We start from the raw sequence: 13654 nt of genomic DNA, 5'->3' as shown, positions 1-13654 counted from the left end.
TGGTTCAGAGCGCGCTGACAACGGGCGGCTCACAGCCTGGTTACGTGCTCGTGCATCCTCTCGGAACTGCTGGCCGAGTTGATTTAGAGATTCCCCCTTTTCCTTGCCAGGGCTCCTTGATAGCCTGTGAATTCCTGCTGCAGAATGGGGCAGATGTTAACCAAAGAGACAGCCGAGGCCGAGCTCCCTTGCATCACGCCACATACCTGGGGCACACTGGGTAAGTTCTTTGCGCGTCGCTGTGACGTGCTCCATCGCCCTCGAACTGAGATTCCGTGTTAACGCTGACAGTCGTGGGGTGAGCTGGCCGAGGGCGCTGGGCTTTGGTGAATTGGTTATTTGCCAAGCATGCCTTCTTACACCACATCAATAGCTTGATTGTCTTGAGGATAATTGCCCCCTTGATGCTAGGTTGGGGGTAGTTGGGCCCCTCTACGCCCGTTCCTTTGTCCACGCCACTGCAGCGTTTCCTGATTTAGACCCATCAAAGCAAAGCTGGGCCTTGCTGTGGAAGGACAGAGCCCTCTGCCTGCTTCAGCGTGGGGTAGGGGAGCTGGAATGTCTGCTCTGACGGTCTTTTCTTTCCCTTCTGCAGTCAGGTCTGCTTGTTCCTCAAGCGAGGGGCAAATCAGCACGCGGTGGATGGTGATGGGCAGGACCCGCTCAGTATCGCTGTCCAGGCAGCCAACGCAGACATAGTCACCTTGTAAGTGCCACCAGGACTTCCCAGTGCATGCCTGCAGGAAGGCTGCCTGTAAGTAGCCAGCGGGGAAGAAATAACCAACCCCTCTCTCCCTTGTGCTTTCTCCGTTTCACTCTAGGCTGCGTCTGGCTCGAATGAACGAGGAGATGCGAGAAGCAGAGGGCCCCTTTGGACAACCAGGTCAATATCCCAGCAACAGCCCTACTGAGCTGCAGTACAGGAAGTGTATACAGGAGTTCATCAGCCTTAACATAGATGAGTGTTAGTGATAACTACCCCACCTCCCCTTTGCTGTCTTGAAGTTGGGCTGAATTTCTAGAAGCCCCGAGAAGCCCCTATCCTTGGTATATTGGTGTTTCTTGCAGATTGGTCTGTTTTTTGATGCCTGCACATGTTGGTCGAGATGCACGCAGGAAGGACGAGGGGTCTTTCCTGTTGGCATTAAGTTCTCATGCTTGACTACTGGATGGTTGATTTTTGTGTAGGAGATTCCTAGGGCATAACCACAGACCATGGCGTGTGGACTTGAGTGTGTGAAAAGTATGGGAAGCGAGTTTAGCATTAAAAAAAAAAAAAAAATTAAAAAAAAAAAAAGAGAAGAAAAGGAAACCCTCTATCACCAGGAGAAACCCACCAACAATACGATCAGACGAGCCTGTCTCTGCTTCAGTGTAGTGACCGGGCACTGAGTTCTCGTCTGAACAGTTTGTTTGGAAGGGGTTCGGATGCGGAGCCCTCTGTCCTGGCCGCGTGACCAGCAGCCTGCTCTCTCCTGGGACTCCTGCAGCAACTGGGAGCTGCTGGGGCCAGTTCGGAAAACTCAAAAGATGACCTCTAAAGTCAGGAGCAGGCTGTTTTGTGGGGCAGAGGTGTTTTGCTCCAGAAGGCCCAACAGAAGTGGTAGGATTGAGAGCGACGGCTACTCCCCTTAACTGCTCTCAGGACTATACCAGCCACGCGCCCCTCTTTGCCCTTGGTGGTTAGCTGGTCAAAGCCATAGCTCGCCTGCTTCCTGGGCCAAGATGCAATCCGCACAGCGTCATGGAAGCAGCAGTGCTAACTTTTTTTCTTTTTTTGAGGCTGGGAGAAGCTTGTCGCTGGCGACGGGCTTTGTGTCAGGGAAGAAAAGCCACGTCCGACTCCCAGCGCCGAAATGGCTGGCGGCACGGTGCCGTTGGACTTCGGGTTCGGTTTGGTTCCTGGTTCACTTTGGATTTCGGACTGAGCATCTCTGTGCAGGAGACTTCTGCTTGCATGTGTCTCCCTCTGTGCGCTCCCCCCCTGCGTGCTGAAGCATGTGAGTAGGGCATCTCAGCAGCTGGCCCGGGGGCTTTTGAGTTCCCCAGGTCCCATGACCAGCAGAATCTTTGTTTTGTTTGTTTGTTTCTTTCCCTTTTCTTGTATTATTTGTTGCTGCAGTGGGGGAATGTGTTTCTACTTAGAGCACTTTGTTGCTACGTTTATGGTCTGCGTTACGGGGATGATGCCCCAGCAGCTCTGCAGAGGTGCTGGGGCCGTGTCATCCTGCCTCAGGAGGGCTTGCAGATTATCCTTTGGCTGGGAGTTTGGATGCCAAGCTGAGGTGAGCTGCAAGAGCCTCTTCAGAAATGCCCTCAACTGCACCCGCCCTCGGGGTTTTTCAGGACTCGTGGGTGGCAATCCACCACTGGTGTTTAGCCTGCCTGGGCTGCTGGCTCTGGGGTTGGGCCATAGTGCCTTACGGATAGCGCTGCGATCTTGAGGGGATCAGGATCTTGCAAGGAATGCAAGAATACCAGGCAGAGTTCCCCACCCTCCTGCGTTACGTCAGCAGTGGTGCACAATCGTGTTGTTTTTTTCATCCAGTGCGTGTTTGACTTCCTTCCTTTGGGTGCTGGCTGCGCTCACGCCGCAGCCCTTAGCGCATTCAGCCTCTGCAGGTTTGTTTTATCGACGTCATTGCGTTCCTCGGATGCTGAAGCAACAGCGATCCAGCTCTTCACTCAAGATACAGCCCTCAGAGACCGAACCCCCAGCGCTCTGTGTCCACCCACACACCCTAAAGTGGAACAATACGCTCCCCTTAGTCTCCAGTCGGGTGTCCTCTCCGTTCCAGGGGGAGTCCCCGCTCCCTTAGCAAAGTGCTGTCCCCAGTTTGGCTGCAGCCAGACCGCAGTTTTCTGTCTGTGCCATCTGGGTCTTGAAGTGAGTCTGTGTTGCTTTCTCCTTCTTGCTCCCTGTGGAGCTTTGGGATGCCCAGTACGGAGTGCCGAGTTCTGATCTCGGTCCCAGTTGTCTCTGGTGAATCAGAAACGGTCCCAGTGACTGTGCTGAAACTGCTGCAGAGCAATGGCAGCACAAAAGCCGGCCCCGGGGCCTTCCGTGCTTCCCGAAATAATAAAACAATCTCCTTCCACTGATCCACAAATTAATGAGCTTGGCCCCATCAGCCATTTTCATCATTGGCAATGCTTTTCGGGGCGTTTTCTCCATCGCCCTGCTCTTTCTGTCCCAGGAGGCCGGTGCTCTGCTGCTGAACCTGCAGCTCCATGCTGGCGTGAACGTGCCGATTCCCAGCACGCCGCTGGGCTGGCGCGGGAGGCCGTCGTGCAGACTTGTGTTCCGCCGCCTTGGCTGTTCAGTGCTTGGCCTGAAACGGCCCTGACCTCTTCGACCAGGCAACGCTCCCTCTGAGGCGAAGCTGTAGGACGTGCCCTTAAGAGCTGGCAGAGGGCAGGGTCTGTGGTCGTCCTCTGTTCGGCCGTGGCACCCTCGGGGGTGATTCGGGGCTGCACGTGGGATGGAAGCGGCGTGGCATAAAACGCCGTCAGTGCTGCAATTCCGTTTCAGAGGAACGCTAGGAACGTATAAATAGTTTAAATATTGGGTCCTCGGATGCTGAAGCAACAGCGATCCAGCTCTTCACTCAAGATACAGCCCTCAGAGACCGAACCCCCAGCGCTCTGTGTCCACCCACACACCCCAAAGTGGAACAATACGCTCCCCTTAGTCTCCAGTCGGGTGTCCTCTCCGTTCCAGGGGGAGTCCCCGCTCCCTTAGCAAAGTGCTGTCCCCAGTTTGGCTGCAGCCAGACCGCAGTTTTCTGTCTGTGCCATCTGGGTCTTGAAGTGAGTCTGTGTTGCTTTCTCATTCTTGCTCCCTGTGGAGCTTTGGGATGCCCAGTACGGAGTGCCGTATAAATAAATTATAGGAACGTATAAATCCCTAGTTCAGAGGACAGCTTCTTGGTGAGCAGGGACCGTGTTCTGCCTGTAGCTCCCACGTGTGGCTCTGGAGCCGCGCCACCGCGCGGAGAGGGCTGGCTGCAGGCGTACCGCCGTGCCAGTGCCACCCCCTGTGGGCAGACGGGCGCTCTCCCTAGCTGTGGCTGCAGTGCTGCTCCGTGGCCTCCTTCCCTTCGCGTCTGACGCGCCCTGGGTTAAACATCTTTCTTTCTGGGACCTGTGTGAGGGTACAGCCGGTACCGCTCGGCCTTCCTGGTGCGGGATTACAGGTTACGACTTTACGTCCTCCCGGAGCTTCACCTTTCGGTCCTTTGCGTTGGCCGTCGGCCGTCTTTCTGGTCCCAAGTCGCCGTCAAATCTCCCATGTGGCGCCCCACTGAGCGGGGTGGTGCCTTCACTTGGGGGTCGCTGCCCCGTCGGACGCCCCTCCCTTGTCAGCTGAGCTCCGCAGCCGCTGGCCGCGTCGCTGTCGGTCTGAGCGGGCGCAGGAGCCAGGCCGTGGTCCTGCCCAAACCGTCGGGGTGAAACGCCCTGCAGACCTCGCCGCTCTGCGCGGAGCTCCCACCGTGTTGGGTGCTGTTGTCCAGTGAAACCAGTTATGGTGCTGAGCCTGCTGGCAAGAGCCAAGCCTTTAAGCGTGTGTCTGCCTTCAGCAGGACGGTGCTACGCTGAGGGTTAGACCATGCGGCTCGCCCTCGGCGTCCAGGTCAGCACTTGGAGTGCTCAGGGGCTGATACACAGAGAGAACTCGCTCTGCTTCTGGGCTGGGAGCCGAGAGACTCTCTCTACTGATTTCTCTTTGATAATCCTGTCCCAGTTTATGCTGATCTGCATCGATTTAGTCAGTTGTCAGTGCTGATCTCCCCGCAAGTCGTGCCCTTCCCTAGAAAAAGGCCGCACCGAATCAGAGCTGTGGCCTCTGTCAAGGGGACTTCAAAGATCTTGAAAGTGAAATAGATGCTTCACCACTGCCATGGTCCTACTCAGTTAATGAATTTCAGCATGATCATCGTCCAGCAATGGGTTTTTTTTCTATATGTACAGCAACTTAAAACACCCCAACTGGTTTTCCAGCTTTTGATGAGAACTTAGAAATAGGACTGATCCTTTCTGTAAGCCAAGGAGAACTGGAGACGTGGCTTCCACCTTGGGTCATTTTATTTCACAGTCAGCGTCAGCGGCTCACGAGAACAATATGAAAATCCTGTACAGTTAGGTCCATTGAAGCTCAGACTCACTGCTGGAGTACATGAAGTTAAAGCCTATGTAAATACTGATGCAAAAAGCAGTGTCTTGCAAGACAATTTATCTATTTAACATGTATTGGTACTTTATTTAGATTCAATGTATAAAGCAACTTTGTGCACTTTTCCTACATACAGTATTGGGGGGTTTTATGTTCTTTTGTTATGGATTTTGTGCTGTCTTTTTTTTTTTTTAATCAGTGAAATTGTTAAGTATTTAATTTATTATTGATGTGCCCAGAGGACTAGTGCAATTTTTATTCAATACAGTTTTTCTGTATTTAATGTCAGGATTTTTTTGTAGCATTGTTAGGGAATATTTTCCAAACCCTGCCTTTTTTTCCCTCCCCCCGCAGTTTCCCTGTCTCCCGCCTGCCCCTTTTCTCTTCTATTTTTGTTCTACAGATCACGAGGCATTAGATGCCTCTGGCTTGAAATATAATGAAACACTTTAGTACATCCTACAGTTTCTAAAACAAAAAAGGTTCTCCAGGAAAAAAAAAAAAAACAGAACACTAAGGAGGCACTTCTCAATGTTTTCTGTGTTTATTTGATTTTTTTTTTTGAGGGATGTGTGTGTGTGTGTGTGCGCGCATGTGTGCTTAGAAGTTTGGAGGGGAGAGTGGGGAAGGTGTACAGAAAATTTGTTTTCAGCGAAGTAAATGGCCGACCAGGCTCCAGGGAAGACTAGACAGTGAACGCTCTCTTTTTCTTTTTTTTCCCTTCTTCAACTACAGCTCTGTTTGTGTTGTACAATCTTGTTTGCAGTATCTAACCCCAAACTGCTCTCTTCTCATTCTTCCTTTCTTTGCAAAGAGTGCGTATGTTCTCTATGCGACAGTAACTTGGTTGCAGCCGCAGTTAACGGGAGGAGATTTGCCTTTGTCTAGAAAGCAACATGCCAGGCATTGTCCAGACACAAAGGGACCCCAACCCTTGCCTCAGCCACGCCGATTCTGCCCTCTTTTGAGATTTTTGGGATCTGGGTGAATAGTTATACACCTGTCCTAGCTTTCATTTACCTTGTAACCAAGTGCCTGGACAGGTAGTCTAGGTTTGAAACGTGGGGCTCTGCCACGCGTCTCTGATTCCAAACGGGATGAATTCAGGTCGCTGGCAAGTTGAAATGACGCCCTCTGCCTTCCCTCTCCACGTGTCACCCAGGGAAGCCTCAGGTTATTTTAATAGTGTTGTCTCTGAGCTTGTCTCTGCAACGTGAAATTTCTTGGAGCAGTCTAGAGGAAAAAACATGGAATTGGAAGAATCGATGTCTTTTAAAGGAAAAGACGTTTGACAAGCTGAGACTGTGCTCGGCGTGAAATAGATCAGTAACATCTCAGACCAGCAAATTTATGGCCATTACTTATGCAAGAGGAAAACAGGACCTCTTAAGAAATGCACTGACTAACTCACTGTCCAGCGGCCGCAACACTAACCCGCTGTGTTGCTCCTGTGCTGCTCGACTGTCCCTGAACCCACTCCTCTCTCCTCACTGCCCGAGCATTATTGCTTTCAACCAAAGACAAAACAGGATGAACGGATTAAAGGTGACACTAAACCCTGGGTTAGCTGGTGAGTGCACGTGTGTGCGAGGAGAGCGCGTGGCGCTGCCAAGCGGAGGAGGGAGCGTGGGGAAGAAGTGGCTGAGCAGGAGAAGGGAGAGTGGGAGTTCTGAAGAAATGAGGTTTGGTGGTGTTTGGGGGTGGTTTTTTTTTGAGGTTCCAAAATAGAGAGTGCTGTTTCCATGGGAATGTGAGTCGTATCGGTCTGCCTGCTGGTTCCTCAGCCTTGTAGGGAGTTGGGGCTGGGGTACCCCCCTTCTGAGCTGTGCGCCCAGCGCTGGGGTGGAGGGGGAGACAGGGCAGCCGCATCGCTACGGGGAGGGCGTGAGGGACGGAGGTGGGTGTAGATGCCGAGACAGTTTCCAAGGCAGGAGGAGGACCACGTGTGTGTTTCTGGCGCAGCGTTTGAGCTGGCTGGAGAGGCCGGCCGAGGGAGCAGCGCTGCCCCACAAACCCGCCTCGGCACCCTCCTCGCGGGGAGGAGCTGCCCCTTTTCGTTCGTGGGTCCCGGTGCTCCGATCGGGGACGTGGCAGGAGCGGCCGAGAGGTGGCCTTCGGGGTGTCGGGGTGCCTCTGTAGCCCTGTCTCGGTCGGCTCCCGTCCGTCCGTCGTGTCCCTCCTGTTAGGGTGGGTTCCCCAGCCCGCGAGCCCTCGACGTCAGGCCCGTGGCTGTTGAATCGCAGAAAGGGAGGGAGCCTTTCTTCCCCGAGGGTAGCGCAGCCTGGAGCGAAAGCCTTTGAGGTAGGAGCTGGCTCAGGCTCCCCTACCTCCCTGAGCAGCACAGGGAGAAAGAAGTTCTTCAGCCGGGTCCGAGCCGCTGCGGGCGGTTGGTTTAACGCGGCGCTGCCGAGCGGCCGGGCTGCCGTACCAGGGGCTGACACTTGCTGTAAATACGCTATAACCTATTAACTCCTTCACATGCCTGCTTTCAGTACAACTTTGTAACACGTTTTTTAATTCCCCTTTTCCCTACACAGCCTGTACTGACTGTAACTATGGAACCAGATATTCTGTATGTTATTATCTTTGTACAATTTTAAAACTGTTGCTGTGGTGTCTGCCTTTTCTCCCTTCCCTTCTCTTCTATTGTCTCTTGAAACACTGTTAATAAAAATCTAGATAAACTCCCTCCCTCCTCCTTCTTTGGCTTGATTTATTTGTGTAAGGTTTCTTGCCTTGTTGCCTGTATTAACTGGATCTAGAAAACCATCCCCTTTTAACCCGTTTTCCTTCTCCTCTGCAACCCACAGCTTGAGTTTTGCGGCAGTGAATAGACTGGAATGCCACCTCCCTACTCTGCATTTTTGTCTGGGTTTCTGTGACGCTGTCTTGCGATAATGTGATTTCAGGGTGCTGGGGAAGAAGGTTGGGGTAAAGGTGACAGGCTCAGCTCACACCCCCCCCCCCCCCCCAACCCCCCCATTCGTATTTTTTCAGACTACTCGAATCACTTAATGCTTGGGATGCCCCGAGCTCTGCTGATGGTGCTCCTGTGAAAGGAGACCTTGCACTAGATGAAAATATCAACCTTCTGCCCCCGGACCACCCTCTCCCACATACCACAGTGCCATCCTTCCCCCTCCCTGGTTTCTGTCCTACTGTGTGTCTATGGCAGAAAAATAAAAGAAGAAGAAAAGAAAGACTGGCCTGGCCTCGTGATTTCTGTCCCACTTAGCGTGGAAAACAAATGCAGAAAAACAAAATGGTGGAATAACCTTTGTTTTCCCCTGGAGGGACAGACAGATCTCAATGAATCCGGGTAGGCTCGTGAACTCAGTGAGGGAGTTAAATAGGAAGGATGCTTTGAAATCAGGAGTGTTCAGTCATTGAAGGCCTTTGTGGAAGGAGAGCTGCGTCTCACAGTAGATTTGTAAGCACAGGGCTTGGGAGACACGTGGCTTGTTCCCCACCCTGACCCCCACAGCCCCCCCCCCCCTTTATTTTACCACCTTTCTGTTGCCTGTCTACGGTGGAGATGAGGGTCTCACCCATCCACACAAGGATAAACCCACTGAAGACTTGAAATGCGATTACAGAAACCCAGGGCTCCAAAAGACACTCTCTCTCTTTAGTTAACGAGGATTAAATGCTTAAATAGCTTCAGAAACCTGGGACTAATACTGCACTGCAACAGTAGGATTCGTGTAACTGGGGTCATATCTGAGTGTTGCCAGGACAAATACTTTACCAGTGTGCAGGAGGATTAGTGATCTCCCTGGGCGAGGATATTCTCGTGATTTTACCAGCGTCATCAGGCTGCTGGCAGGAGGTAACAGCAACTCTCTGTCCCACTGCCTGAGTGCCCCCTTGACACCATCCTGCCGGTGTCAGAACTAAGTCAGGATCAAAGAGGGGGAGGCGGCAGTGGCTGTTCCCTGGTCTCTACACCAGAACTCAGCCGGGTTCATCACTCACCTCTTGCTGCCCGGGACGGTTACCAGTTCAACAGCGGACTCGTTCTAAATAAACTCGTTCTAAATAAACCCTGCAGAGGAGCCTTTAGGTCCTCACCGAAAAGCTGCCTGTTTGCTGTAAGGGTGGTGGTGGGGTTTGTCTTCTCCCAGGAAGGGAGTCCGTTTTGTTCAGGGAAGGTGGGGGCGGAGGAGCAGGTGGAAACGCTGGGGTGATGCACACGCAGGCAGCGTGGGTGGTGCGGGGGGTCTGTCGCTGGCGGGAGGGGACAGTGGCCTGACAGGCTGCAGGGCAAAGTCGCTGCAGCATGAGGGTGGGTTTGGATGCACCGGACAGCGCTGGCGGGAGCGGTGGCAACAGGCTGAGTCCCACCCGGTGCGAGAGGCTCAGGTGACTCTAACCAGCAGGTAGGTCCAGTTGGTTCTGCGGGAGGCGCGAACCCACACGTTTCCTGAGCTTTGCTGTGCCTGAAGACCAACAGAACCCGATCAAAGCCGGCCTGACGATAAGGCTCACGTCACAAGCCTTTCCCACCCGCCGTGGATAATGCTGAAGACTCTTATTCTCGAGACCTTTTGGGCTGGACGCTCTAAAAACAGACAATGCTCACACCCCGGCGTGCTCACCCGTGAGCTGGGGTGGAAGGGGGACACCACGGTCACCGAGGGACCTGTCCGGTGAGCTTGTGTCAAAGGAGCGGCTGGAGAAATGCTTCTTGGCAGATGCCCGCAGGGTGGGGAGCTCTGCCGGCAGGCGAGGGGAAGCTGCAAGCCTTCTCTGTCCCCTCTCAGCTGGCTGGACACGCTCCCACTCAGACCATTGTCTCCAGCCCAGTTTGGGAGGCAATGTTGAGGTTACACTGGTTCCTGCTTTCGACTTGGCTTTGTGGAACCATGTTTTTGTATTGGCAGTTGCCTTCCCTGCAGCAGCATTGACAGGTGATGTGCCTTGGAGCTGTGCAGCTCATGGCAGCTGTGGATCTACCCTCTCCGTGACCTCCAGGACATGTCTTCTGTCACACAAAGGGCACAGGAGCTCTTGTATGAAAGACTGAAGGTAGCTGCACCCATGTAGGTGAATACCTGGGATCTTTCACTTATCTTTTCCCCTATGGCTACACGGGTTCATCACCAGGTAAAAATGAGTTCAGTAGCCCCATCCTTGGCAAAAAGTGCCCTAGAACATCAAGCAGCGAACATACAAGCAGAGATACCATTAAAGGGATGCGGGTGCCTAATTATCTCGAGAATTGCAGCATAAATGTGAAACCGTTCCTGCATCAAGGGAGATTCTATCACAGAACCACTGCTGGGACACCTGAACTCTTTGCCTTCACTTGTGGTTTGAGCACTTGTCGTGGAGAATTGTTATTATCCGACAGTGCCCTTCCACAGGTGGTTGTTTTGCTCCCGTCCAGGCGGACTGGTGTTGGACCTGCCACAACAAGCTCTGAAAAGTCTGGCTGCCAGAAGAGAAGCCAGACAACTAGCACATCGCCTTCTTTCTCCTACTGGCTGAACGCTGTCCCCAGCAAACTAATATCAAGCCCTAAGTTCCCAACTGCATGAAGCTCTGCTGTTGCACAAGTGGCACAACGGAAGACCTTGGCGTTTCGGAGCACTCAGCTTCCAGACCAGCTCTCCTTCAAGTCTTAAAAGTCTCTCTACTGTCTCTTTCTGGGCTTTGGAAAAAAGTACCAGTAATATTAAAAGGGAGAAATTATCACAAATCTGATCATGAAGCAAGAGTCTTGACATACGCAAGCTCCTGATTAAGCTTGTTCTTATTAACAGCGAGTGGAAAGCCAAACCAGAACCCTCTGGGGCAGTGCAAGGCTCAAGAGCTGGGCTCTGCCTCTCTATCCCATGTACAGCTCCCGCTCACATCCAGATGAAAGTCGTGATTCCGAGTGAGAATGGCCTGATGGCACCAGGATCTCCGTGGGTGGGAAGTATCAAAGCAAGGCAAAGCAAAGCTATCGGGGATTAACGCCTCTTCCTGTGTGTTTTTGCAGGAGACGCTACCTACCTGGACATCTTCCGCGAGTTCTCTCACATGGCTTCGAACAACCCCGAGAAACTCAAAAGGAGGAGCCTCCATTTCAGCCACTCCTGCAGATAGAACCCCCCTCCTTCCCTCTGCCAAGCCCTTCTGCTGGGAGGTCGAGCTCTGAGCTGCTGAACCCCACGAGCACAGACCAGCGGGGACGTCTCGGCTGGTGCGGGAGGCAAACTGAGCTCAGCTGCTGGAGAAAGATCTTCCCTGTTCAGCCACGCTTCTCCTGGAAACCTGTGTTTTCCCTGGTCTCTGCTGGTGTGCCCTGACCAGGAAGATGACAGACTTTCCAGGGGTAATTCCGCAATACATGTTCAGACTGTAGGCTCAGGTCCCACGCCCTGCGGTACCTGAATGCGGTTCAAAATGAGTTAAGCTGATCTTCCAGCTCTCAACGCCCTTTCTACATCGCTATTTCTGGGAAAACCTCCCCTTCCTGGGTATATGCAAACACTAACCTTGAGGGTGCTGCCACGCTGCCCGCCCCTAGAGCGAAGGACAGGTGAGCGGTGCCGACCATCGGGTCTGCCAGGAGGAGACAAGCCCGATGCACTCCGAAGGCTGAGGAAGAGTGAACGTCACCGGCTTTTAGTTACGGTGTCACTGGAGCCAGACTGCTCAGCTCTGGCCGCCTGGGATGCACTTCCCCGTGGCACGGGGCCCTCCGCACGCAGACCTCCAGCCGCTCAAAGGAGAAAGGCCACCCAGCCCACGGCACCAGGCTGCCACTGAGCCGTAGGGGTCCCAGTCCCAACCAGTCCGCTGCAAAGCCTTTGGCAAAAACGTTTTGCTGTGTCACCCACCTCTTAAGATACCTCGGCCACTGAGTGCGTTGAGGCGTTTGGTTTAACACGGTCCAGGAAATAGAATACCGATTCCATGGAGAATTTGGGAGGAATACTGAAAACAGAATCCAGCTCTTTCCCTCGGGGGGGGTCTCTGTCTCCTGCTAGTTGTGCATCTCGCTGTTCGGAGAGTTGTACTCTCCTGTTAGGCTTTCAGTATTATTTTTGTCATTTTTATTGTTGTATGTTGTAGTCACCGAAAGAATAAAAGGTTGTGTGTGTTCTATACAGGTATAGGCACCATGACATAACAAAGTGCATTGTCAGAATGATATATATAAACATGCTGAAATGTAATATATCTTATGGCCGAAGAAATGTATTTTTCTGAAAAGGTGGGAGTGAAAAAAATCTCACAGGCAAACAGTAGCTATGAACTGAGAATAAAGACAGGAATCTCTTTTTTCAAAAAAAAAATTCACACCCATTTCCTCGTTCTTTCTGATTCTAGGTCTTCACAAGCCAGAGAAGCACTTTAGTCTGAGAAGGTTTCAAATATGAAATGTATCTGGCGCAGGTTTATGGCTTGAAAAGCGGAAGCTAAATGAACGTTTCTCCAAAGGGACGCAGGGTTCCGACTCTTATCGGCAGCCTGTTTTATCTGATTAAGACTCGCTCTAATTTCATTAATGCTATTAATGAAACACGCCAGCAATGTGGCGGCTTAACAGACACCTCAGCCCTCCTGGCAAGGCGTTTCTCCTACGAGACGAGCCCCCAAACACCTCCCTAACCGGGCAGTGGAAGGCAGCTTTCACAAGCTGCCGCAGACACGGCGACCCAGGGAGAGCTGCCCCCAGGCGAGCAGGAGCTGCGCAGCGGGACGTGCGCTGGGTGAAGGTGCTGAGCTCCCCTGCTCCTGGCTGGGCACCGCCTCAGGGCTGGCAGGAGAGCAGCTGCTTCTCGGACGGCTGGCGGCTCTCTGGGCCCCTTTGCAGCAGAGCTTGGCACGCTGCTGCTCGGCTCTAGCTGCTGTGAGAGGGACAGCCGTCGCAGACGCTTTCTGTCGGGGAAGAACAACAGCCTGGTGGGTAGAGTCAGGAGCCGGGACTCTGGATTTGTACCTTTCCGTGGCATTGCTGTGCCATCGTGAGCGTAACCGTGAGTCCCGTTTGCGCCTCAATTTCTGCCCCACGCTGGAAACGCGCGGCTCGCGCAGAAGGAGCTCCAAACAGGACAGACATTTCAGTGGTGAGATGACAGGCGCGAAGGTACGACCCGAATGAAGAAGCTGTGCGGCTGATTTCTCAGCTGCAGCGCGCTGCGGGCACGTTCTGTAACAAAGGGGTAGCCGCTAAGCTGGAAATCAGTCCACACTCTCAGAGGCGATTGCTCTAAGCTGCCTTCAAACTGGACACCCCTTACGCTTCCACTAGCTGAGAAACCCCTCTTTTATTCCACTGAAGGTGGCCACAGGCGGGTGTGAAGCAACTTTCCCCCAGTGAACCCCACACCCTTCTGCTCTTCCAGTCTCACGTCTCCGCGCCACCCACGGGCCTCCCCTGCCCACTCGCACACAAACCGCGCTGCCAAGGCATCCTCCCCCTGCCTCCCAACGCCCCTCGCTCTGCTGGGCCCTCACAGGTACACATCGAAGCACACGAGCCCG

The 13654-nt window shown here is 53.1% G+C and overlaps 1 protein-coding gene across 1 annotated transcript in view; it reads left to right on the top strand.

Moving 5' to 3' along the window:
* Positions 1-11266, top strand: part of ACAP3 (ArfGAP with coiled-coil, ankyrin repeat and PH domains 3) — a 65296-nt gene extending 54030 nt beyond the window's left edge. The window contains exons 23-26 of the mRNA XM_086476041.1: positions 111-220; positions 596-706; positions 822-883; positions 11160-11266. Of these exons, the coding sequence (XP_086332167.1) occupies positions 111-220; positions 596-706; positions 822-883; positions 11160-11266 (390 nt within the window). The remainder of the gene's footprint in view (positions 1-110; positions 221-595; positions 707-821; positions 884-11159) is intronic.
* Positions 11267-13654: the final 2388 nt, after the last annotated feature.

This window comes from Leptosomus discolor, chromosome 20, assembly GCF_034619465.1.
Source record: "Leptosomus discolor isolate bLepDis1 chromosome 20, bLepDis1.hap2, whole genome shotgun sequence".
Lineage (NCBI taxonomy): Eukaryota > Metazoa > Chordata > Aves > Leptosomiformes > Leptosomidae > Leptosomus > Leptosomus discolor.
This window is presented reverse-complemented; position numbering and strand designations above follow the sequence as displayed.